At 40.6% G+C, this 27628-nt stretch overlaps 1 protein-coding gene across 1 annotated transcript; it reads left to right on the top strand.

Annotated features, from left to right (window-relative positions):
* Nucleotides 1-680: 680 nt before the first annotated feature.
* ANKRD66 (ankyrin repeat domain 66) lies at nucleotides 681-17534 on the top strand. Its single transcript, XM_076003310.1, has 4 exons — nucleotides 681-905; nucleotides 6719-6893; nucleotides 8458-8686; nucleotides 13880-17534. Exons 2-4 carry the CDS (start codon nucleotides 6731-6733, stop codon nucleotides 14079-14081), a joined length of 594 nt encoding a protein of 197 aa, XP_075859425.1. The 5' UTR covers nucleotides 681-905; nucleotides 6719-6730; the 3' UTR covers nucleotides 14082-17534.
* The last annotated feature ends 10094 nt before the right edge of the window (nucleotides 17535-27628 follow it).

Here is a 27628-nt window from a genome sequence, read left to right as displayed (position 1 = left end):
TGTTCTTCACAGGGCCCAGAACGTGTTTGGCAGATATATGGTATTTAGTAAATATATATGGGAAGGAAGATAGGTAGAGACATGGATGGAGAATGAGGTTGGGAGAAGGAGAGAGAGAGAGAGAGAGAGAGAGAGAGAGAGAGAGAGAGAGAGAGAGAGAGAGAGAGAGAGAGAAAGAAAGAGAGAAAGAAAGGGAGTAAGGATAAAGGAAGAGAGGGAAAGAGAAAGGAAGAGGGTCTTTTAGATCAGCATCATCATAAATATGGTTGATGTTTGCTTAGAGCAAGGAGCAAAAAGAAAAGGCAAGGAGAAAGCACCTAGGGATTTTTTATTGGTGTTCTTTTTATTTAAGCATCCAGCCTATGCCAAGTGCTTTACAAATTATTTCAGCTCATCATCTTTAATAGCCCTAAGGAAAAAAAAATGTTAAAATTTCATTTTATTGGTGAAAAAAAAAAGCAGCTCTGTAACATTAAGACACTGTCCAAGATCTCACAGCTGGTTCTGAACGTGAAGGGCCCACACTGTCTCCTGTCCCCATGACTCCACGGAGGTCAAACGTCTCCTGTGTACAGATGGTTACTAACCAGCTTACCTCCTTCACAGTGTCGTGTGGACTGGCCATCATTGGCTTTTTTTTTAAATTTTAATTTGTTTTCGTCCAATGCTATTTGAAAAGGCCTGTAAATGACCACCACATTTGTGCTAAAGAAGAAGACTGGAATTGAAGAGTTACGATGTGACCCAGAGAGGCAGTCCCACCCCACCAGACACCTAGGGAAGCTGCAGTTGATTGGTGGCTTTCATGAGGAAGGAGGGGTCGGTTTCCATGGTGTGAACACAGCAACACTCCAGACAGTTCAGACTTCTGCCAGCACAGAGCTCCTTGGGTTTCATACGAGATAGTAAGTATTTTTACGTTACCCTCTCTTTTTACTATAGTTATTACAGATCACTCATCTTTATCAGAACTTATATTTGCTGACTACTTTGCAAATTGAGACACATATACCAGAAGGATAGAAAATCAAGTGCAATTTAACCAAAGTAGCAAGGATTCATGTAAAGGAAAGTTTGCTAAATTTTAGTAGTCAATGATAGGCTAGTGAATTGCACATATTTTCTGCAAAAAAAAAAAAAAAGTTTTATTTGATAGAAATCCTCTAACAATAGTGGTTTATTTCTTAAAAGCAGCTGTATTTAAATAATTCAAATACCAAAAATATTGGATTCATTTAAAATGTGCAATTCAGTGGGTATTTTAGAGTTGTGAAACTGGCACCTACCACAGTCTAATTTGAGAACATTTCATCGCCACAAAAAGAAATACTGTACTTACCAGCAGTCACCCAGCCACCCCGATCCCAGCCCTAGGAAAATAATAATCTGCATTCTGTCTCTATAGATTTGCCTATTCTGGACATTTTGCATAAATGGAAGCTTATAATACAGGCGTCCTCAAACTACGGCCCGAGGGCCACATGCCGCCCGCCTAGGACATCATTTATCCGGGCTGCCAGGTGTTTTTGCCGCAGCTGCCTGTCCTGCTTAGCAGCTGACTCGTCCTGGGCCCACAGTGCGCACGCTCCAACAGTCTGAGTGACAGTGAACTGGCCCCCTGTTTAAAAAGTCTGAGGACCCCTGATATAATATGTGGTCTTCTATGACTGACTTCTTTCACTTAGCATGTTTCAAGGTTCATCCATGAAGCATCTATCAGCACTTCATTCCTTTTTATTGCCAAATAATATTCCATTACATGGATGTCTCACATTTTATTTACCCATTAATCCACTGATGGACATTTGGGATGTTTCCACTTTTCGCCTATTATGAACGATGCTATGAACATTCATGTCCATATTTTTAGATGAGCATATGTTTTCATTCTCTCGAGTATATAGACTCATACTTTCCCATTTCAAAACTTACTACAAACCTACAGGAATGGAGACTGTGTGGTACTAGCACAAGGACAGATATACAGAGCAATGGAATAGAATTGAGGGTCTAGAAATTAACCCTGACATTTATGCCCAATTGTTTTTTGACAAGTGTGCCATGTATTAAAAATTAATGCAAAATGGGTCACAGACCTAAATAGAAGACTTAAAACTATAGCATTCTTGGAGGAAAACACAGGAATAAATCTTCGTGAGGAAGAGAACCAACTTCATTCTTATATCCAGTTGTCTCAGCACCATTTGTTGACAAATCTATTCTTTTCCCATTGGATTGTCTCAGCATGCTTATTGGAATCAGGAAGCATGAGGCCTCCAACTTTGTTCTTTTTCAAGATTGTTTTGGCTACTCTGGGTCCCTTGCATTTCCATATGATTTTTTTAGGATCAGCTTTTTCATCTCTCTGGAAATAAATTTTGCTCCCCAGTGAAAACTTCTACTTGCATTGCAACTCATCCATGGGCAGTTGTGAAATCTCCTTGGTGTGAACTCAAGTGTGGAACAAATGTAGTTGGTGGAAGTGTAAACCTGCTTACAGGCTTGTAGGAAAGACAAACAAAAAGGCTTCCAGACACTGATTCTAAAAATGGTTTTTTTTTTAGTGATATTCTCAAATTAGAAACACTCTGGTATTTTTTTTTACCATTTTATCATTGATTACATACTCCAGTGTAAGGGTTTTCTATTAAAACAAACTTTAAAATTAAAATGCAATCTGTGTTATCTTCTCTGTTACCTACCAGAGTATGCATAGAGCACCTGCTTCACACAACACGTGTAACCCTGATCCTGCACACCAAAGATTCTGATTCCTTTTGGGCTGAAGCCCAGGCATCTGTATTTTTAAAAATCTGCTGGTGATTCTCATGCGGCCCCTCTGTTGAAAGCAACTGCTGCATCCTGACTCCCTCCTCAGGTCTCCAGTCTTGCCGCCTGCCAGACCACCCCTGACTTTTCAGCCCAAAAGAGATCGCTACTCAAAGTGTTGTGAATGAACTAGTAGCTGGTATGGGAACTTGTTACAAATGCGGGATCTCAGGCCCCGTCCCAGACCTACGAAGGCAGAATCTGCCTTTTACTAAGATCCCCACACATGAGTGGTATATCCCAAAGGTTGGTCTGCAGACCAAATCTACCTTATCCCACTTTTGCAGGCCTCTGACTGAGTTGTTGAGCCTCTGTGGGCCAGTGCTCTGAGACTCCCGGAAGTGAGCCCAGGCAGCACACTCTGCCCCTGCTGCCCCGTCTGCTCCCAGTACTTGCCCCTGCAGCCCACGGCTGTGCCTGGCTGCTGCCCAGGGCCCTGCTGGTCACCACCTACACACTGGGGACTCTGCTGTTGGCAACTGCTGGGACAAAGCAGTGAAATCTCAGTGTGGGAGTCTGTGATTCTGCGGGCCGCCTCGTGTCTGGCCACCTGCCAAGCTGAGATGGAGGCATCGCTGGCTGGGATCTGGGTGTCACTAGGGCAGAGAAGGAAGGTGACCCTCCTTCCTTAGGCCTGCTCTCTTTGCCCTGAGAATGTCTCCAGCTGAGGGCCGCTGGGCACGAGGACTGATCTACCCCAAGAAAATGGGGCAAGGTGGGGCAGGAGTTTTCTCTCCTATAAAGTTCGTAGATAACAGCCTCAATTTTGCTTCTTGGCATAACAATGTTTACTATTTGGGGCTGTGCAGAAAAAGTTTGCCAACCCTTGATCTGCACATTAAAGTTGGAGCTACTTGCATTTTGCAGTGTGAGCCTCCTGGGCGTAGACGTCAATGCCTGGGCTTGGGGTCCTCCACCACTCTCAGTCACTAGGTGTCTCTTACCCACCCCTTCGGGACCCAGCTTAGGTCCATTTTAGAGGAAAGCTCCTTTTATTTCCCAGTCTTCCAGAATGGCTCTTTCTCGCTGTCCCCTGGGCACTGAGGGCATTGCATTTTAATTATGTTTACTTTTCTTTCTCTCCCTCCAGGGCTTTTCTCCCATTTCGGGTGTACAGCAGACTCACCTGACTTTCAGATTTAGTAGGTCTGGGGTTGAGCCCAGGAATTTGCACTTCTAACAAGTTCCCCAGGATGTGGCTGCTGCTGCTGGTCACAGTTGGCAACTCTGACTCCAGCTCCTTCTTGAGAAATCAACTTAAACCTTGAGATCAAAGAGGCATTCCCAAAGGCCCCATCTCAAGTGGCTCTGTCCCCACTCTTGTTTTCTGTCTCATCTCCTCATTTGTTTATACCAGCACTTCTCAAATATTCGGTCTCAGGAGTTCTTTGCACTCTTAAAAACTATCGAGAACCCCAGAGAGTTTCTGTTTATGTGGGTTATAGCTATCAACATTTACTCTCTTAGAAATTAAAATCGAGAAAAAATTTTAAATGTTGATTAGTTCATTTAAAAAACTATGTAAACTCATTATATCATAATATATATAATTTTTATGAAAAATAACTATGTTTTCCAAAACAAAAGTAATGTGAAGACTGGCATTGGTTTACTCCATGCCTCCTTTAATTTCTTTAATGCCTGGCTGATAGAAGATGGCTGAATTCTCTCATCTGCTTCTGCATTTGTTATGTTGTTGCTTTGTTTTGTTGAAATATACACAGAAAATCTTTATATATGTGTGTGTACATATATACACACATATATACACACATAAGTATATATATATATATAAAGTTGGAAAAAGTAGTATTTTTAGATATTTATGGATATTCTTCTTTGACACTGCACCAAAATTGGACAAGTGGTAGTGTCTTAAAGTTTAGTTGTGTTACCTCCCAAACAGAGGGGTTCAGTCACTTGGCAGGTATCAGGCCAATAGACATGGCCAAGTTGGTTAGTGCAAAGAGGTTTTATTAGCTGATACAAGTAAGGATAGCACTGGGGATAATTCCCAAAACAGTGTGTCCCTGAGCAAGGAGGTTAGGCTGGGTTTATAGACAGAGGGTAATGAGGTGTGATCTGATTGGATCTTGCAATGAGGTGATGCCAGGAGGCGTGATCTGATGAATCCCACCATATGGTGTCCCCTTCTCACTTCAGTCCCCACTCCTTGATCCAACCACTGAGGTTCTGCCCGTGGTTGCATGCTTGGTTCATCTGGGCATGCTCATGTTATGTGACCTTCAACCTCGGGGTTCCATGGCAACTAAAAACAACTCAATTCTTTTTTTTATTATTTTTTGGTTTTTTTAGCATATTTTGGCATATTATGGGGGTACAAGTGCTAAGGTTACTAATATTGCCCATGCCCTCCTCCCCCCTCGAGTAAGAGCTTCAAGCATGTCCATCCCCCAAACGTTGCACATCTTACTCGTTGTGGTTCTATCTAGCCCCCCCTCCTCCCCCCTCCCACCCTCCCGACACCCGATAAATGTTTTTCCTATATGTCCACTTATGTGTTGATTCATTAATACCAATTTGCTGGTGAGTACATGTGGTGCTGGTTTTTCCATTCTTGAAATACTTCACTTAGTAGAATGGGTTCCAGCTGTATCCAGGAATATACAAGAGGTGCTATATCACCATTGTTTCTTAAAGCTGAGTAGTATTCCATGGTATACATATACCACGTTTTATTAATCCACTCATGAATTGATGGGCACTTGAGTTGTTTCCATAGCTTTGCAATTGTGAATTGTGCTGCTATAAACTTTCGCAACTCACAATTCTGTTGCATAAAAGTTGAGCCAGATTGGTCTGATGTGGTTACAGTTGCAGTGTAGAATCTGAAATGATATCAGTTCATTTTCTGTGCTGTTTAATTAAAATCCATTGGTCTATTTCAAATGGGTCTCTTTACCATGCATGATTTTGTAACAACCTATGATATGGAAAATATTGGTCCACGGGGTGGTGAATATTTCTCAATGTTGACACATTTCATTATACAATATTATACAATATTTTAAAATAATATTTATTGAGTTATATAATAAAAGGTAAAGATGGAATAAAAATAATTCTAATTGTCTCATTTAGGGTGTTCCTATGAAACTGGCTTTTTTTTTAACTGTGCATGTGCGGTGAGCAGCATGACTACTAGTCCAGTTTGGTATCACTGCCCTGCTTTGTGCCCAGGCACCAGCTGTTTTCTGCATCATTTATTTTGAACCATCAGGATAATTGTCTACACAGTGAACATGGGCAGTAACATTTTCATATAATGAAAACAGTTTGGATCCCCTGCGAGAGCCCCAGGGATCCCTAAGGGTCTATAGACTATAGTTTGAGAACTACTGGTTTATGGCATAACATTAATAACTGCTTTTAGCTATTTCTGTGTATGTTTGCATCTTTTTAGCTCCCCAACTGGTGTAGCAATGGTATTTAATTTACATAGTGCACCTGCTCTGAATCCAGTATAAACTTTTCATGTGGATCGACACTTATCTTCACAACAACCCTGGCAGCGTATACTTATTCTACAAATAAGAAAGTTAAGATGGAATTACACAACTATCTAGAGGTAACCCTACTGGAACTTTGAAGTAGGAATAAGAAACAGCGCTGGATGGTGGTTTGAGGCCAGATAGCAGAGTGCCAGCCCATGAGTGTGGACATAACTCTGCATGTGTCAATAGTTTTAGGGTAGGATTCCGGCATGCACTAACCACTGACCACAGCTAAGATGTAAGTGCACACTCAGCAGAGCACACGCAGGATGCAAAGTCACGAAGCAGAAAAGAAAATCAATGACACAGAAATCCATGCAGTAACTCAGTAAAGGATTGTACAGTATTTCCCAAGTGCCATGTCTCTCCCACAGTTCTCTGCTGTCATGGAATTGGCCAAAATGTCAGACATGACAAAGCTCCACCAAGCTGTGGCTGCAGGGGACTATAATGTAGTGAAAAAGATTTTGAAGAAAGGTCTCTGTGACCCAAACTACAAGGATGTGGACTGGAATGACCGGACCCCACTTCACTGGGCTGCCATCAGAGGTGAGTGGGCAATGCCCGAGTAGAGGCATCCTTCTGAGTCCACCATTCATGAGGATATCAGTCAGTAGGCCGTATGGAAGGGTAGAAAGAACACTTCCTTGGGGCCAGATGGAACATTTCAATCCTGACACTGCCACTTATTAACTGTAGCACCTTAAGCAAGTGATTTAGCATCTCTGAGCCTCAGTTTATTCATCTATGTAATGGGGACAGGAATGCTACCTTGGAGTCCTGTGGTGGGGATTCAGAAAGACAATGTATGTGCAGTGCTTATCATATAGTCTGCTCCCAATATTAATCCTTTGCTCTCTCAAGCTCTGCCAGGAACGGAACATCATGGAGAAGAATCGGGTCTTTGTCTCGTTCATCATGGAATGCCGAACATGGCTCACTTATAGAATTGGAGGAGGCTAGTGGCAAAAACTCAGCCAATGGCCTTGTGAGGGCTTTGGTATTGAACCCACTGAAGAAGGTTCAGTAAGAATGTGTTAGGTCAAGGCGGGCGGATCACTCAAGGTCAGGAGTTCGAAAACCAGCCTGAGCAAGAGCGAGACCCCGTCTCTACTGAAAAATAGAAAGAAATTAATTGGCCAACTAAAAATATATAGAAAAAATTAGCCAGGCATGGTGGTGCAGGTCTGTAGTCCCAGCTACTCGGGAGGCTGAGACAGGAGGATCGCTTTAGCCCTGGAGTTTGAGGTTGCTGTGAGCTAGGCTGACGCCACAGCACTCTAGCCCGGCAACAAAGTGAAACTCTGTCTCAAAAAAAAAAAAAAAAAAAAAAAAAGAATGTGTTGTAGTCAGCCTTGCTTTTGAAAAGTTTGTTTTGACTCCTGTATGAAGAATAGGTTGGCAGGAAGCAAGACTGGCTGCAGAGAAATTAGTTGGAATAGTTTTGCAGACATCTAAGTACAAAGTGATGGTAGCTATACTACAATGCCTTTTAGTGAGCATTTGCTATGTGCTGGGCACTACGCTGTGTACTCTATGCCTGTGACTTTACCTGTATGCCATAAGAATTCAGCAAGGTGATATCCTTAATTTACAAATGAAGAAACTGAGCCTCAGACACTCGTTTCTTGTCCGAGGTGCCACTTGTTAGCAAGTGGTATTCTCAGGATATGAACTCACATCTGTTGACTAGAAAGCCTGCTCTTAACCTGTGCTAGCTGTAATGTAAATGGGACTTAAAACACTTGTTTTTGAAGTCAGCATTGAGACTACCAAAAGCAGAAAGGACCTTTGCAATAGGCAAGTAGAGTGTGACTTGGGAGAGAAAAAGCAAGATTCCTAGGCAGGGCCTGAGGCAGCAGACAGGGGAGGGGTACAGGGAACACTGGGAGGGGCAAGCTCAGGCTGGGGCAAGGTTCATGAGGTGAAGGCAGGGCCCTGAGTCCCTGGTAAGAAGGGGCCAGAAGGGAGGAGGGGATGATGACAGGAAACTGGAGGCTCCTCAAAGGCTCTCCAGAGTCCTTCCATTGTGTTAGCTAGGGTGGCCCTGGCCTCAGGCCACCAGAGACATTTTTAGCTTACCCTCATCCTGTTTCTCCTTGGTCCACGTAAGGGCAAATGGAAGTGGTGCACCTCCTGATAGAATATGGAGCCAGGCCCTGCCTGGTCACCGACGTGGGCTGGACCCCCGCTCATTTTGCAGCTGAGTCAGGCCACCTGAATGTGCTCAGGACTCTCCACGCATTGCATGCAGCCATTGATGCCCCAGACTTCTTCGGTGACACACCAAGGAGGATTGCACAGATCTATGGGCAGAAAGCCTGCGTGGCATTTCTGGAGAAGTAAGTTTAATTTTTTTTTTTTTTTTCACCTATAGAAGGGGCAGAGAAACAGGAGTCTATGATAAAGGTCTTGGCTGACACAGTGGTCTCAGGTCAATGAAAATGAAATGAGGAACTTCCAGACAATGGATGATTGTTTTTATTGATTTTTTAAATTGAGCTATTTAATTAACTTTTTCATTGAAATGGCTAGTTTGTGGGTGAAAACTATATTGACCTATTGTTTTAGATTCTACAAAAGTGGTCTCAGATAAGAGAGTGGGGATATCAAGTCTGAAGATGGGACATGGTACGAGAATCATGACCTTCAGCTTTCTGAAACTAGCTTTGTGGCCTCGTGCAAGTCAAGTCACCTTCCTGACCCTTGATCTTCTCGTATTTAAAATGAGGCTGTCTGGGAGGCTGAGGCCAGCGGATTGCTCGAGGTCAGGAGTTCGAAACCAGCCTGAGAGAGAGCCCCGTCTCTACTATAAATACAAAGAAATTAATTGGCCAACTAATATATATATAGAAAAAATTAGCGCATGCCTGTAGTCCTAGCTACTCAGGAGGCTGAGGCAGCAGGATTGCTTGAGCTCAGGAGTTTGAGGTTGCTGTGAGCTAGGCTGACGCCATGGGCACTCGCTCTAGCCTGGGCAACAAAGCGAGACTCTGTCTCTAAATAAATAAATAAATAAATAAATAAATAAATAAATAAATGAGGCTGGTTTCTGTGCAGAATGTATTCAGGTAAAAATAAAAATAAAAAATAAATAAAATGAGGCTTGTGAATTAGGCTTTTTCTATTTTTCAGGACCTTTCTATCTTTTTAAACTTCTATGTTCATCTATGAACCCCCTACCTATCCACACACCAAAGATAGAAATCCGTCTAGCCTTTGTTCATTTTTTCATTCTACTGAGCATTCAAACATAATTAAGTGCCAATTACGTACATAACAGTTATATCTCTGAGAGGGATGGAAATAAAATTTAGGAATTTATCATTTGATTGGGTCAACAAGTAATTCATATAAGAAAAAATAGAGTCATAGAGGGAGGGCATCGTTGCTTGGAAACCAAGTGAGACAGACAGCAAATCTCTCTGTAGGGGCAGTTCATGGTCGGGGAGGAGGACAGCAATGAAATGCCCTGCTAAGAACTTCAAACTACAGTTATCTTCAGAATGTTAAACTAATAAATTTTTGCCTGTGATGAAATTGGTTATCTGTAGAAGTAACCCAAGAGACCCTCTTTTAAAGGCGGTGTCTCACATTAAAAATATCCAAAATCACGATTGCGGTGATTTGGGGAGTAAAGAGGCAGAACCTCAAGTCCTGACTCGCAGCCTGTCTCTTCTCCCCGATTTCTGCTGTTACCCCCCACGTTCCATGATCTCCATCCACTGTGGACCTCAGCATCAGCATTGTTCTCTGAACTTTTTAAAACTCTGCCATACTGTGTGACCATAGCTCCCTTCACTTTATCAGTTCCTGGGTCACCACACAGGTCCTTGAAGATTTCTTCTCATCCAACTTGTCTTTTTTCTCCAAATCTATCACCTGCCTGAAGGTGTCACTAATTTCCCCTGCCATCTGGATACCACTATACACTATTTCTTCCATGGTCTTCCTGCTAGCCTTAACTTCCCAATCCTTGGTCCTTTTGTAGCATATAACCCAGAATTCCCAACCTTGGATGAATCTCTGTCTTCCTGACTCCTATGCATGGTCAGCTAGAAACAATCCCATAAATAAGTAGATGGATATCCCCAGAACTTTTATGATTTCCTCCTTTAGTGGAGCCCTCAGAGCAGCTTGGCTGTCTCTTCCTGTCATACTCTCTATTTGACAATTCCAAGTCCCCATCACACCTGAGCTTCTCAGAGGGTAAGTCTTCTGCCTCAGAGAGAATATTGAAGTCATGGGGGACAGATTTTTCAACCCCTACATCTATAGATTTTATAAACACTGATATCAGTTTCTTCTTGCCTTCCTGTCCCTCCTGTGAAAAGTGTTATCCTTCCATATGGACCCTTTATGCAACCTTTTATGTCTTCTATAACTGTGGTCCCCATCCCCTGGGCGGTGGACTGGTACCCATCAGTGGCCTGATAGGAACTGGGCTGCACAGCAGGAGGTGAGTGGTGGGTGAGTGAGCAAAGCTTCATCTGTATTTATAGCCACTTTCCATTGCTGGCATTGCTGCCTGAGCTCCACCTCCTGTTAGATCAGCAGTGGCATTGGATTCTCATAGATTCTCGAACCCTACTATAAATTCCACATGCAAGGGATCTCGGTTGCACTCCTTATGAGAATCTAATGCCTGATGACCTGAGGTGGGGCCGAGGGAGTGATGCTAGCGCTGGGGAGTGGCTGCAAATACAGATTATCATTAGCAGAGAGGTTTGACTGCACAATAAATGTGATGCACTTGAATCATCCTCACACCAGCCCCCAACCCCGGTCCATGGAAAAATTGTCTTTTAGGAAACGAGTCCCTGGTGCCAAAAAGATTGGTGAGTGCTGTTCTACAAGACCATCATTCATGTATTCTTTTTTTTTTTTTTTTTTTTGAGACAGAGTCTCGCTTATTGACCAGGCTAGAGTGAGTGCCGTGGCGTCAGCCTAGCTCACAGCAACCTCAAACTCCTGGGCTCAAGCAATCCTTCTGCCTCAGCCTCCCGAGTAGCTGGGACTACAGGCATGCGCCACCATGCCCGGCTAATTTTATATATATATTAGTTGGCCAATTAATTTCTTTCTATTTATAGTAGAGACGGGGTCTCGCTCTTGCTCAGGCTGGTTTCGAACTCCTGACCTCGAGCAATCCGCCCGCCTCAGCCTCCCAGAGTGCTAGGATTACAGGCGTGAGCCACCGCGCCCGGCTCCATTCATGTATTCTTTGTTATATTTTTATTCTTTCTCCTGAATTTTTAGTTTTTTTCTGTTCCTTCCTGTGACTTCCTTTTGATGTGTGAACATGTTCAAATACAGTCTATGAAACACACACACACAAAAGTCAAAGGCCCCTCTAACTTCTGCTGCGTCTTTCTTCTTCCCTATACTTCTAAGCTACTTACACATCAATCTGCACAATTGTCTCTACTTTCTCACCCTCACCCACTTTTCAGACTTCTTCCCCCTTCCTTCTACTGAATCAGCTCTCACCCAAGTTACCAGGGAGCTCCTTGCTCAACCATTGGCCTCTTCTCAATACACATCTTACCTCTTCTTAATTCAGTATTTGATATTCCTGAAACTCTTCTCCTTTGCTTTATCTGATGCTACTCTCTTTTAGTTTTCCTTTTATCTCTCTGTTCATGTCTCATGATTTTGGTACATGCTTTTCCTAAGAATAAATCTCATGATTTACTCTTGCATGCCTTTTAGATGCTGAAATTCCTCAGGGTCCTGTCCTTGGCTGTCCTCTACTACTGACTTTCTCTGAGTAATCTCAATCCCTCCCTAGTGACCTGTGGGTGGATGAACATGATACACGATCTCAGCATAACTCCCCCGCAAATAGTGGGGAGCGCTATTACCATGGAAAGTATACAGGCAGTGATGAGCAGAGAAAAATGACAAAGGTCAATCACATCATGTGCCGGTCATTTCTACTGATCAGCATAAGCAGTTTCTACTCCCGCTAGGAACTTCCCTTCTGACAAAGGGTTTAGAAAGAAGAATCCTTGAGTAAGGGGAAATTAGTCTGGACCTTGAAAGATAGCTAGGATCTGGCTAATGGGAGGAAAACTGTTGATTTGGAGCGAAGGCACAACTTGGAAGGCATAGGTGGTGTGTATATGTGAGGAGATAGAGGGACGGTGCAGGGAGGAGTGGCCTGGCTAAGTAGAGATTCACACTAGACAGGAATAGAGGTTATGGTCAGGTGAGTGGGTGGGTGACCATAGTGAGCCGGGCAAGTAGATGAGTGTGAGCTCAGCAGGGGACTGACAAGCTGGAATAGATGCCTTAGCAATTTACTCGTGTAACCGGGAAGGTGCCAATGGCGCTGTGTAGGTAGAAGTGAAGACAGACTTCAGGCAAGGAGATCACTTAAGAAATTTCTTAACGATTCACCTTGTGAGTAAGTGAGCTCCCAGGCTAGGATAATGAAGAAAGAAAAAGGACATAAGAGAATTGCAAAAGAAGCGTAGACAGTGCTTGATAATTTTCCGAATAATATCCTAGGGATCACCTGGAGCAATTTAAGTTTTTGATTCAGCCTCCCTAAGTGATAAACCACTCATGCCACAGATATTTTCGAGTCCTACTATGTGCAGGTGATTGAGTAAGACACTGAAAAGGGCCTAAAGATAAGTCAGGTACAGTGCTGGACATCAAGAAGTCTGGGAGAGGAAATCGCTTGTTTACATAAATAACACAAATACAGGATAGAGAGTGACAAGGCGGAGGAGGGACGACGCTCTGTGGTCTGAAGATCGAAAGGTCATTTCCAACTTGGGGAGGGGACAGTGAGGGACAGGCAGGCTTGCTGTGCTTTGAATGAAATGTGCTTTTCATAGAGGTTTGCACTCAGGATGCTGTTTGCCCTTCCTATATATCACTTAGCCTCTCAAATTCCATTTGTCCTCATATTGGTTCAAATTTTATCTCTATGAAGTGACGGTCACCGATGTTTTCAAACAAGTCACATACTCACCTTTGGCTTCATCTACAAAACTTCCCATTGTCTATGTGTGTATGATAACCCATTTGTCCGTCTCTTTATCTGTTTATCTATTATCCATCCATCCATGTATGATTATCTATATTTTTTACATAATCCATCCATCCATATAATACATATGTCATTATGGGTGGTTTTTATTTTCTTCCTTATATGTTTCTCTACTTCCAAATTTTATACAAAGACCATACATCATTCTTATAACTAGGAATAATACAATTAAAAATAAACAAAGGCAAACAGCCTCCCAATCATGGGCAGGTTGCTTTACAAATGTGAGCACTTTAAGAATTAGCAGCATCTTCTGCAAGCCCAGTGACTGTCTTTGGGTCTGTGTTAACACCTCACTGCGGGGGCACCAGTTTTCCTTTCTTTAGTGCGTGGGGCCTCCTTAAGTGTACACTTGGGAATGCTCGCACGTGGCCTCCTTCCTCCTGGGCTGCCGATTGCCCCATGCTAGCAGCTCAGGAAGACAGGCCCCCGCTGCTCCCCGAGTTCAGAGCCTTCCCCCCTTCTTTCCTAGGGCCGAGCCCGAGTGCCGGGACCACCGCCTCGCCGCCCTGCAGAAGGGGCTGCCCCTGGATGATAGGGACGGAGACTGGGACGCCAAGAAAAGGGAGCTGGAGCTATCTCTTCCCTCCCTGAATCATCGAAGCACGAATAAAAAGAATAAGAAAAGCCGAGGCCCTACCAGGCCCAGCAATACCAAGGAGAGGAGAGCATGAGAGGAGCTGGCAGGCGCGTGCTATCTTTACGTGATTTTACTCACAGCCCCTAACCCCCTGGGCTTCTAGAGCTAGAAGGTCATGACCATCGTTCAGTTTGCAAGTCTTGCCTGGGTGCTCTCCATAGTGGCTGTTAATTCCTTGCTAAGAAATGCTGGCCGATGGCCAGGCGCAGTGGCTCACGCCGGTAATCCTAGGAGTTCGAGACCAGGCTGAGCAAGAGCAGGACCTCGTCTCTATTAAAAATAGAAAGAAATTAATTGGCCAACTAAAAGTATACATAGAAAAAAATTAGCCGGGCATGGTGGCACATGCCTGTAGTCCCAGCTCCTCGGGAGGCTGAGGCAGGAGGATTGCTTGAACCTAGGAGTTTGAGGTTGCTGTGAGCTAGGCTGATGCCATGGCACTCTAGCCCAGGAAACAGAGTGAGACTGTTTAAAAAAAAAAGAAAAAGAAAGAAATGAAATGCTGTCTGCAAGAATTAGCATTTTGACATCAGTGATTTGTACTGTTAGCACCTCCTGACCCCCTTTTCCCTGCAATTATAGAATTTCAGAGGACAAGGAAAGAGTTATCCTAAGGAAGACTGATTTTTTTCAATGTTAAAAAAAAGTAAAAGTAAAAATCTCAAAAATGTTCAACATAATCAGTTCAATCGATGAAAAAAAAATTATTTGTTGTTGTATAAACCAAGCAAAGAAGTGAACAAAGGTATCTTGCAGTTTCTATTAATAGCTATTTTTTGCTTTGTGGGTGGGAGCCCACAGTCCCAGCATGGACATTTTATTCACTATCATCTCTACTTAGAGAGAGCCTAGGCAATAAACCAGCTCAGTGAGAAATAACTGGAAACCCTGGAATTCATTTCATTTCATCCCATATAAATAATGAGAGATAATGTAAAATAATGGATCGTGATTGTAGGTCTACTTTTTCAACTGAAAATGTAAATACAGATCAAATACTCCCAATAAAAATATAACATCCAAACTGAGATGTAAAAGACTCATTAAATTTTGAAGACTTAGTACAAAAAAATGTAAAATATCTCATTAATAATACTTAATATTGATTACATGTTAAAATGATAATATTTTGGATATCAGGTTAAACAAATTATATTATCAAAATGAATTTTATCTCTTACCTTTCACTTTTTAAAACATGTGACTAGAAGAATGTTTGAAATTACTTATGTGATTTGCATTTTATTTCTATTGGACAGAACTGCTATGGAGCACAGACAACGTATAAAGACCCTACTAGTAGACTGGTCTGGTGTGTTTTAATTTCTTTGGCTACTCCACATTCCAGATTCACTAATTTCTCTGCCTAAATCGATGTCTTTCGCAACTAAATATCCTTATTACACCTTCCTCCGTTAATACTTGTTGAATACAGACCATACTTGGTTTGAATGTTCTGAAATGAAAAAAAAAATGCTTCAATATCTTATAGGAAAGCAGTATAGCTCTCTAGAGGATACCTTTTCTAATGCTTATCTACCCCTGAGCATCAATCCCTTTCTCTATTATCTGAAATTCACAGGATGGATTCCGCTTGCCATGTTTTTGCTGGTCCCCGACCAGAACAAACACTGGAAGACAATTGACTTGAGAGGGACCAATAGAATTCTTCTCTGGGTATTTGAAAAGAAATATTCATGAGATGCTGGATCAGTGGCAGATAACTTTAGAAGTACGAAATGGCTAATTCTACAATAGGGCTGAGAAAGAGAGGTCTTCTACAAAGAGGAAAGGAAAACTGATGCAAAAGATGGAGAGATAGAGACTGGTGAATAGACAATTTTTTTTATTCCTAATTCTGCCTCCTTACTCAGGAACCTGTAAAATATTATTTACATAATAAAATTTCCCCTTTACTTGTAGTATATTGAATTGATTTTTTCCTCTTACAACCAGACTTTTCTAGTATGTACAGTATTTTAAGGTCATGGGCTTATAAATAAAGCAGACTTGGGTTTGCACCCTCCTCTGCTGAAAGAGGCAGAATAATTCCCATTTGTTGGGGTTGCTGTGAGGATGAGATGGACAGTAATCTCTGAGATGCTGGCATTGGTGCATGCAACTGCTCCATGCCATGGCTATTGTAATACTATAGAAGTGAGCTCAGTTTTCCCCTGGGAATCCCATTGGGGTCCAGGAATAATGTCCTTGACAAGTGAGGCTCTCCATTGTCCAGTCCATAAATACCCCTTGTCTAATTTTATAACATTGATAATAGCTTATCTTCCATTGGTTGGACAGACCTGGACCAAAATGGGATAAGTAAAATATTCTTTGGGCTCTCTTACTGTGTCCATGACCCTATGGCCTTCCAGTGCCCTCACTGTACCTTCCTTCCATACTTATTCTTATGGAGGTATTAGGATACATATTTCTTTTCCCATGAATTTTTGTATAATAACTGAGAATAACCAGGAAGAGGACACATACAGCTTCTCTGTATGAAGAATTTGATGCAATATAGATAGTCTCTGTGCTAAGCACTTTACATGTATTATATCTACTCTGCATGACATACCTGCAAGGCAGGTACCGTGTTTCTCCAAATATAAGACAGGGTCTTATATTTATTTTTCCTCAAGAAGACACCCTAGGGCTTATTTTCAGGGGATGTGTTATTTTTTTTAAGTATGGCACAACAATCTACATTTATTCAAATATAGTTAAGTCGTCTTCTTCTGGAACATCATCATAACTCTCCAAACCCTGAATTCCATCCTGAATGTCTTGAGACTCTATTTCCTTTAGAACCATTGGCCCCAATCTCTCATGTCGAGCAATAGAGTGCTCATGGGGCAGTTGAGAAGGGCTACTGGTCTTCTTTACAGCTCTACAACGAAATACATGGGTTGTGCAGATACGCTGCATAGCTACACCCATCACTGGGTCTTATTTTCGGGGTAGGGCTTCTATTGTGCAAATGCTTAGAAACCCTGCTAGGGCTTATTTTATGGGTAGGTCTTATTTTCAGGGAAATACGGTATCATTATACCCATTGACACCATAAACTAATGCTCTGAGAGGTTGAGTGACTTGCCCTAGGCCACCTGGCTGATATTTGTATAGCCTTCAAAGATTTACTGGATTTGGATGGAATGCTAACCCTCAGGCTCTGGGGCCGTGGGAGGGTTGCTTAACTTTCTAGTTTCTCCCTCTGTAAATTGGGAATAATACCAGTGCCTATGCCATGGTATTGTGGTGAGGATTAAATGAGATTAATCATGTCAAGTACTTAGCACAATGTCCTCCACATAGTCAGGGGTTATTAAATGTCAATTGTTGTGGTGCTTATTATTTTTTTCTTATCCTTCAACGTCCCAGATATATAGCAGAGAAGAAAGGCTTGCTAAGAAGTGCTAGCATCCGTCCTGAGGGAGAGTTCTGTGGGGCAGTAGTCGCTATGAAGCCTAGCAATGCCCTGAACGCAGGTGCCCACCTGTCTTCCTGCCCCTGAGGTTGAGCTCTCCACCCGGCAGCCTCAGGGCTGAGGCTCAGCCCTCGCTCGAAAAGTGCATGGGTAATAATAGATGAACTCCCCACGTCCCGCCTTCCCTCTGGTGTGATGCCAGTCCATCTCAGTGGATGTGACCATGTGAGCAGGTGGAGGGTGTGGTACTTGCAATCCTCACCTGTTCTCTCCCAACCTCACAGGCTGGGAGGAATTAGCTGTTGACACAGTGTAGGAAGTAAAGGCAGCCCCATGTCATAGAAAGGGCAGTGGGAGAGGAGAGAGGCCATTCTGGGCTTGACTCAGCATGGAACTGGCCACGTGACTGTGGGCAGTGATGCTGGGATCCTGTAAAGCCAGAGGGTAGAACTGGATTAAGATCACATTTAATCCTGATTTCATTTTTACGTCTGGGACCCTCTGACCTAACCTGTCAAGACACCGAGGTAAAGCAGGATGTTGTTCCTGATGAATTCACACAGACATCCAACCTAGATATTTAAATTAAGATATTCACATTTGTAAGAATCATTAATTTTGGACCAATACAAAGCCTTGAACTCATTAAGGAAATGTAAAGCAATGATGTTTTTGTCACTAGAGAAGATCTAAAATCAGTAGAATCCTCCCTCCCCCTTTTATTCTTTTTGCCAGAAATCAAATATTTATAGAGTCATGCTTTGTGCTTGGCAATGTGCTTGGTTCTGAGAATCAAAAGATAAATAAGGCCAGGGTAGGCTGTTTATTCCTGAGGGCACTTATCTAACTTTAGGTGCCCGTTGCTTAGAAAAACAATTATAAATATTTGCTAAAAGAAAATGAAGCAAGTTACAGTCAAAATATTAGAAGATGCAATATACATGAAGAATGCAAGCTGTTACAGGTTGAATTTTGACCTCCACCAAATTCATACTTGAAGTCCTAATCTTCAGTTCCTCAGAATATGAATTTATTTGGAAATGGGGTCATTGCAAATGTAATTAATTAAGATCATACTGGAGTAGAGTGGGACCCTAATCTGACATCACTTATAAAAGGATACCAACACCTGGTATCCTTATAAAAAGAGATACACACAGAGGGAAGAGGATGTGAAGAGACACAAAGAGAAGCTGCCCATCTACAAGCCAAGGAAGGAGTCCTGGAACAGATCCCTCCCTCACAGCTTCAGAAGAAACCATCCCTGCCAACACCTTGATTTTGAACTTCTAACTGCCAGAACTATGAAACAATGAATTTCTGGTTTAAACCACCAGTTTTGGGTACTTTTGTTATGGCAGCCCTAGCAAACTAGTTCAGAAGCTCTTGACTCCTGGTTCAGAGCTACTTCCAATGTACTACCAAGAGGGTAAGTAGCACTGTGTTATGTCCAGGACCCTTCGGCGTAGAAAGTAGGTTTGAATTTTGGCCAGTGACTGAATTATATGGAAATCCTCTCTTGGTCATGGAAGATTTCTATATCTTATTAAAAAAAAACAACAATATTTACTATGGATTCTAAGAATTGTACCACAGAACTGTATCACATTCAGGGTGTATCTCCATGAAATAAAAGCAACTAGTTAGAAACATGAAAAATGCAGACGACAATGTTATTGTTTAGTATTTACATTATCACAAAGGTTGGTGGGATGTATTTTCTTAACAATACCAATTATTTAGCAGTCCTTGGGAGAGAATCCCAAATAGCCTGGTTTCAGCCAAAAGAATGGTTAAAGTTTTTTTTTTTTTTTTTTTTTAACCAGTGTTCTGACTTTTTTCTTGACTTTATGAATTAAGGCCAGCATTTTATGTTCTGTTTCTGTCTTCCAGACTCCCCTAGCTGGCATTGTTCCCTTAACAGTCCCAGAACATAAACTTCATGGGAGAAAACAAATAAAAGCATCTAACAAAAAATGATTCAAACACATGTCACAATGAATTATCCTGTAATACTTAAAATGATGGATTCAGTTCACCTTCTTTTACTGTTACACCATTGGTTTCTGAGAAAATAACATCTTGACTCCTGAATTCCACACCCCTAATTACTAAGTGACGAGAAGGCAAATTCAAAAGGTAAAGTAACTAAAATGTGGATTAAAAAATCTCTCAAGAAGGAGACCCTTAAAGCCACTTTGATCAAGAATAGTCCTGAATACGTGGGGCTACAATTTTCAGAGAAAAGGCAGATTTTAAAAATTAAGTTAATATAGAAAGAAGAGTTATGAATAATCATAGAATTTTTATTATCTGATCCCAATCCCCTAATCTAACCTCACTTCCTAATACTCCTCTTTGTACACCCCTTGTGCCTGCAAGCTGGGTTGCTTGCTGCCTTGTAATAGCTACACCATGTGCCAAGTCCTGTTCCCAACACTTGTTACTATGCCCATGCAATGATTCTTTGAGGTCAATGTTATTGTAGGTGAGGACATAGGGGTTGATAAGGTTAGGTCATCTGCCCAGGTCACACAGCTAGCAGGGGGCAGAACTGGAACTTGGACTTATGCAATCTGGCTTCACAGCTTGGCCTCATACCCATGTGCTACTCTGCCTGTCACTCTGGGCCCTGGTTCCTGTTGTCTCTGCTAGACATTCTCCATCTTCCCTCCTGCCTCTCCAAACCCTGTTCCTCCTTCAGAATCTACCTCCACCAGCAAGCTTTATCAGAGAGTACAAGGCCTACTTTACCTAGTCCTGCTTTGAGTTCTAATTAAATTTTTAATGATATAGTCCCCTCTCTTCTTAATTGATTCATGGATATTATTTTCCTCTACTTTTAGCTTGGTTCTGCTTTAAGCTCTGTAAAAAGGCAGAGGCTCTACATATAGAATACTTCTTTGGTTTCTCCCAATGAGCTTAGCACAATGCTAGATAGATACATGTAAGCTCAGTATACATTTTCTCACTGAAATAGAGTCACTGAGTGTTTTCTAGATGAGGGTAAGGAAGGATGTCTTCCCTCCCCCAAACTGAAAAATCCTCATAGAACCTATGTGAAGTATTTGAGAAATTAAGGGTGGTTTTCTTTGCAACTTGGAGGAACTTGACCTTTCTGTCTTCCAAGCTTAGTCTTTAGAAACTGGCACGAGTTTAACTTTAACCCAAGTTACTGAGGTGGTTGCAGTGACAAATAATAGAAGCTTCTATTTACTGAGACTTGAGCATGTATATGCCAGGTGTTTTGAATCAATCTCTTCAAACATCATGTTGACCTAATAAGTTAAGTATTTTTACAGATAAAGAAATGGAAGTTTAATGCAGTCATTTGTCTGGAATCAAACAATCAATAGATTACTAATGCAGGATAGCAAACTGCCTTCTGTGCTCGATAATTTTTTTCTTTTTTTTGAGACAGGATCTCACTCTGTCACCCAGGTTAGATTGCCACAGTGCAATCATAGCTCACAGCAACCTCAAACTCCTGGGCTCAAGCAATCCTCTTGGCTCAGCCTCCCGAGTAACTGTGACTATAGGCATGTGCCACCATGTCCAGTTAATTTTTTAAAATATTTTTTGTAGGGACAGGGTCTTGCTATTGCCCAAGCTGGTCTTGAACTCCTGGTTTCAAGAGATCCTCCTTCCTCAGCCTCCCAAGGTGCTAGGATTACAGGCATGAGCCACTACACCTGGCCAATTTTTAAGCACATTGTTTTATAGGTCTCTAATACTGACTTATTTTGGATTTAGTTGAATTCTTGGTTCTCAACCTTCATCCAAAATGTTCTTGGGCAAACTAACATTTCTGATCTCAATTTTCTTTTTTATGAGTATGATATTCATAGCTGACCTGATTATCTACATGGAAAATCCAAAAAAATCTGGGAAAAAAAGTTACTAGAACTAATTAGGACCCTGGGCTACAAAATACTAATGAGGACCTTAAAAGAGTAATATTTCAAAATGACCAAAGTAAATCAATTGTTGTTACTATATAAGACTGACCTAAGTCAAACATCTAATTTTTGCTTTGCTCTAGAATTATATCAATCCAGTGAACTAACTGTGGTTTTTTTATACTAGTCTGACTATGTGACTACAAATTTGACACCGTTTTTTAAAATGTGGAAACTTGCAAACATTAAAAGGCTAGAAAAATAATACTATGAACAACTCTATGTCTATAATTTGACAACTTACAGAAAATGGGAGAATATATTGAAAGAGGCAATTTTCAAAGTTCACTTATAAGAAATAAATAGTTGTATAGCTATTATTTAAAACTGAATTTATGATAAAAACTGTCCATAAAAGAAAACTTCAGGCCCAGGTGGCTTTACTGGCAAATTCTAGCAAACAGTTAAGGAAAATATAGTACCAATTCTATACATACCCTTTCAGAAAATAGACTAGGAGGGTATATTTCCAACACATCTTATGAAGCCAGTATTACCCTGATAACATAATCAGATACAAATATTATGAGAAAACTACAGACCAATATTTCTCATGAACACAGATGTGAAAATTCTTAACAAAATGCAACAAATCAAATCCAGTAATATATAAGAAGATAATACATCATAACTAAGTAGTTTTTTCCCAGGAATGGTAGGCTGGTTCAACATTCAGAAATCATTCAGTGCAATTTGCTGCTATCAACAGACTAAAGATGCAAGATCATATGAACATCTCACTAGATGGGAAAAAAGCATTTGATGAAATTCAGTAAAATGAAATAAAAATACTTAGAAAGCTAGAAAAACTTACTTGACAAGGACCATCTATCAAGAGAATTAAGAGAGCTAAAAGAGCTAACATAATTAATGGTGGAAGACTGAATATTTTCCCTCTATGATTGGGAACAGGACAAGACTCTTTCACTATTCCTATTCCAGATTATATTGGAGGTTCTAGCTTATTTAATAAGGCAAGAAAAAAATAAAATGAATGCTAACTGAAAAAGAAGAAATAAAACTATCTTTGTTCACAGATGACATGATTTAGAAAATTCTATTTAGAAAATTCCAAATAATCTCACAAAGGGTATTATATACATATATATATGTAGTTTTCTCATAATATTTGTATCTGATTATGTTATCAGGGTAATACTGACTTCATGTGTGTGTGTGTGTATATATATATACACACATATACATATATACACACATATACATATATACAATCCTATTTCCGTATACTGGCAATGAACTATTGGCAATTGGAAAATGTAGAAAGTGCCATTTACAATGGCATCAAAACCACATGAAATACTTAGGGATAAATATAACTAAATATGAGCAAGATCTGTATACTGAAAACTATGAAACTGATGAAAAAAATCAAAGATCTAGATAAATGGAAAGATATAAATGCTCATTGTTAGAAGACTCAGTATTTTTAAGATGTCAGTTCTTCCCAAACTATTCTGTAAATTCAATACAATTCCAATCAAATTTCCATCAGGGTGTTTTATTAGAAACTGATAGGCTGATTCTAAAATTTATAAGGAAACTATAATAGTCAAAATAACTTAGAAAAAGAAGAACAATGTTGAATGAGTCACACTACATGAATTCAAAGCTTATAGTAACCAGTGTGGTGTTGGCAAAAATATAAACACATAGCTCAATGGGATAGAATAGTAAGTCAAGAAATAGACCCACACAGATATAGTGAATAGATATTTTTTTCATAAGGCATCAAAGGAATTCAATGAAGGAAAGTCTTTTCAACAAATGGTGTAGAAACTTTTTATTTGAATGGTTTGAATTGGATATTCATAAGCAAAACAATGAGTCTTAATCCATACCTTGTACCGAATATAAAAATTAACACAAAATAGATCATAGACTTGAAAATAAAACTTAAAAACTTCTAGAAAAAAAGAGCAAAGGTGAAACTCTTTGTGGCTTCGAGTGAGGCAAAGATGTATTAGATATGACACCAAAAGCATGACTTATCTTAGAAAAAAGTGAGAATTAACACCTTCTGCTATTCAACAGACACCATTAACGAAATGAAAAAGCAAGCCACAAACTTGAAGAAAATCTTTGCACAACATATTATCTGATAAAAGAGTTATATCCAGAATATATTTTTTAAAAGCTTAAAACTCACTAATAATAAAAACAATTTATAAAATGGGCAAAAGATTTGAACAGACAGTTCACTAAAGAAAATACACAGATGGCAAATAAGCACATGAAAAAAATGCTCTACCTTATTAGCCATAAGGGAAATGAAAATTAAAATGACAATTAGCTACACAACATATCTGTTAGAATGGAATAACCAAAAAAGAAGCAGCAGCTGACCTCACCAAGCGCTGAGACTGCAGAGCAACTGGAGCCCCCACATTTTGCTGGTGAAAAATGTATTAAATAGCCACTTTGGAAAACAGCTTAGGAGTTTTGTATAGAGTTCAATATACACTTACCATATGTAACCAAGAAATTCCACTTTTATATTGGTACCTAAGTGAAATAAAAACTTACATTTATATGAAAACTACGTGTGAATGTTTATAGTGGCTTTATTCATAATTGCCAAAAACTTGGAACAATCCAAGTGTGTACTCAATTGGTGAATGGATAAACAAACTGTGTATATTAATACAATAAAATATTACTTGATAATAAAAATGAATGAACTATTGATACATACTACATGCGTGACTCTCAAATGCATTATGCTAAACTCACAGGTCAATTTCAAAAGGCTACATACGGTATGACCCATTGATGGGACATTCTGGAAAATACACAACTAGAAGGACAGAAAACAGATCAGTTGTTGCCAGGTATTGGGGATGGGAAGAAGGGTGGAGGGCACAGGAAATTTTTTTAAGGTGATGTAACTGTTCTCTATCTTGATAGTTGTAGTCCTTACATGACTTTGTAGTACACTAATAGTATAAATTTTACTATATCTAAAGTACATGTTAAAAATTTTGTTAATATCGGGGAAGGAATTAATGATAACTCATATAGTGAGACAAAGCCTTTTAAAACACCAGATCTATGAGAGATGAGGGCAGAAAAAGGAATATATATGCATACCATATCTTGGTAGGAAAATTATTGGAAAATACTGGGTTAGTTTAGTGGATTCCCCCATTGGCTGTGTATCAGAATTATCGCTGGAAATTATTTTAAAAAATATAGATTCCTGCATTTCACCTTGGAAGGCTAATAAGTCAGGCCTGGGTCATAGGAATGTCTATTTTTTCAATATTCACTAAGTGATTGTGATGTCCATCTAGATTTAGAACCCTTAATCCATATAACTGCTAAAATCCTTTCCAAACCAAACATTCCTGTGACTGCATAGAATTTAGGATGCATGGGATTTTCTCTGGGGAGAAAAAAATCTTTATTTTTACTAGCCCTAACTGAAATTTAGTATTGCTGCCAATGGTGAATGTGGTTAACAAAACTCTAATATATTAGCAGTTCCTGTGGCTTTATTGCACACAGACATCCCAGGTATTTTTATGTTACATGAACATGATTATTTCAGATTATAAAATATTTTGATGATATCTCAGATATCTTTAAATATCATTTACACTCATCATTATTAGAAATTATGCTATCAGAATTATCCTTAAGTCTAGTTACATAACAATTAATAAAGAAATATGTTATGTCACAGCTGTTATTTTAACATTTTGATAATTGAATTTTAATAAAATTGCTATCTTTTGTAATCTTTTACATTTTATTTTATTTAGAAACTCTTTTCCTAGAAAGAGGTCCACAGGCTTCACCAGGTGGCCAAAGGACCCATGGAACAAAACATTTAAGCTTTCACAATAAATAACTTTCACAATAAGTCTTCTCCATTTAAACCATTCTGGCTCCAATAATTGCAGACACACCTGTATTTAAATGAAAGCAGAGGAGGGGAAAACTAGTCTAAAATACAAATGGTGACAGGGTTTTGGATCTTCTAAGGTATTTCTGGTAAATAACACCTCTCTACTCATGCAGGTTGGCAAAGGAATGTGTTTACTAATAGTTTGAGGACAGTAAGTCTTGAGTCTTGAGAGACAGAGCAATCTCTTAGCACTCAGGTGCCTGCACCCACACTCATTCACTCCAGTGGAACTTCCTCTTCTCCTACCATTTCAAGAACATAGCATGTAAAACAAAATAAAGACAGACAAAAGAAACAGCCAAGATTATCAGCTGAGTTCAAAGGCAATGGTTTGTGAAAGCAAACAGAATATTACACAATAACAAATACATACATGTGCACACACGTGCACAAAACCAGACAGAAAAGTTAAGCTCTATGGCATGGGGACCGTGTAATTAATTTATTCTCTTTTTAGGACACTGTACTTGGAGTTCTGCTCGTGGCAGAGTGAATAAACCCTGAGTTGTTTTCGTTTTGTTTCATTTTGCTATAAAAGATGTTAATGGCCTAGGGGGAAAAAATTGCCCAGTGGGAATAAAGGAAGACTGGCCAAAGTGAAGGCATAATGCCTATGTTTTGGAAAACAGTTTTATTGGAGTATATAGTTTACATGCCAAAAAATGTTCTCATCTTAAGTGTACAATTCAGTGGTTTTTAGTAGAAATACATAGTTGTGCAACCATCACCACAACCTAATTTTGGAACAATTTTATCACCCTAAAGAGATCCCTCCTGCCCATTAATGGTCACTCCCCATTCCTGCTCTCAGGCCCTGGGAGCCACTAATCTTTCTATCTCTATAGATTTGTCTTTTCTGGACATTTCATGCAAATGGATAGGTGAGTTCTTAAGAGCACATACTCGTATCTCTATGACTCATTTATTCAATCACTTAATAAATACATATTAAGCATGTACTATGTGCCAGGCACTAATGGCAGGTGCTAGGTGCCTTCCTTAAAGTGGGCAAAACAGACTAGACCCTGTCCAGGTGGGAAAGCAGGGGAAGTTAACCCATCAAAAGCAACAAAGGGAGATGGGGTATGGAAGGGAAGCTCTTACCTGGAGCTCATAATGTAGTCTGAAGGAGTCGGGGGAGGCCTCTTGGAGAAAGTGGCATCCAAACAGAAGTTGGAGTTACCTAGGCCAGAGTTAAGCAGAAGAGGAGGGGAGAGCACACTCTAGGCCAGGGAGCTGCTTTATGGAGACCCAGAAACCTGTGCCGAGTTTGGGAGACCAGAGCAAGGTGGGCAAGACTGGAGTACGGTGTGTGTGTGAGGAAGCTGGGACAGGAAGGGGAGGACCTGACATTGGAGAGTACATGAAGCCAGGTCACAAATGCCACAGGATGGCGTCCTTGGATGGTGTCCTGAGGGTGACAAGAAGCCTCTGAAGAGCTTCAAATAAAGTGGGTTGTGACATAGTGGCATTGCATAGGTATTGGAACAGAACAAAATCGCAGGCAAGGAGACCAACTGGGACACTGCTGGAGTGGCCCAGGGAGAGATGCCACTGGGAGGCAGCACGGGCCAGCGAGTAAGAGCTGGGATATCCGAGTCAGGCTGTCCGATCAAAGAGCATCGCTTTCACTTATGGAGCACGGCTTAACTTCGAAATGTAGCTCTGAACTTCTCATCTGTGAGTTCTTTCGTCTGTGAGTTGGGGAGAATAATGACACCCTCTTTCATGGCCTGTTACTGTGAGAATTAGGTGACAAGGCTGGTACAGCATTTTACACAGTGCCTGGCACCAGGATGGTGCTCAGCAGAGGCGAGCTGTTTGGCAGCAGGGGCCCGCCAAGGCCTCTCCCTCTCTGCTCAATAAACACTCACGGTGCATCTGCAATGTGTAAAGTGCTGTGGCTAAAGATGAAAACATTGTTCCTGTCCTCAGGCCATTTTAATCGAGCTGGGTAAATTCTTAGCCTTTTTGTACCGTGGACTCTTTGACTGTCTGGTGAAGCTGATTAGACCACTTCTCAGAATCATGTTTTAAATGCACAAAATGAAATACATAAAAGCTTCCTATTGATTCTCTTATGTACCCAAAGTGGAGAACCACTCCTCTAGATGCCTGGCACTGTGGGAGAAAGCCTTGTATGTATTCTTAAATAGCCTTTCGAGTAGAATAAACCTTTCAGGTAGAAATCATCCCACAATTATTTACTGAGCATCTACTATGTGCTGGGCACTTATCCATAGCAGAGAATAAGACAAAGTTCTTGC

This window comes from Microcebus murinus, chromosome 5, assembly GCF_040939455.1.
Source record: "Microcebus murinus isolate Inina chromosome 5, M.murinus_Inina_mat1.0, whole genome shotgun sequence".
NCBI lineage: Eukaryota > Metazoa > Chordata > Mammalia > Primates > Cheirogaleidae > Microcebus > Microcebus murinus.
Note: the sequence above shows the minus strand (reverse complement) of the source record. Positions and strands in the feature narration are given on the sequence as shown.

Bases quoted from the DNA above. Each gene is read 5' to 3' on its own strand.
- ANKRD66 (XM_076003310.1), top strand. From the start codon at position 6,731: ATGGAATTGGCCAAAATGTCAGACATGACAAAGCTCCACCAAGCTGTG. The intron at 6,894-8,457 runs GTGAGTGGGCAA...GGTCCACGTAAG, and splicing joins TCACTGGGCTGCCATCAGAG to GGCAAATGGAAGTGGTGCAC. The intron at 8,687-13,879 runs GTAAGTTTAATT...CTTCTTTCCTAG, and splicing joins TGCGTGGCATTTCTGGAGAA to GGCCGAGCCCGAGTGCCGGG.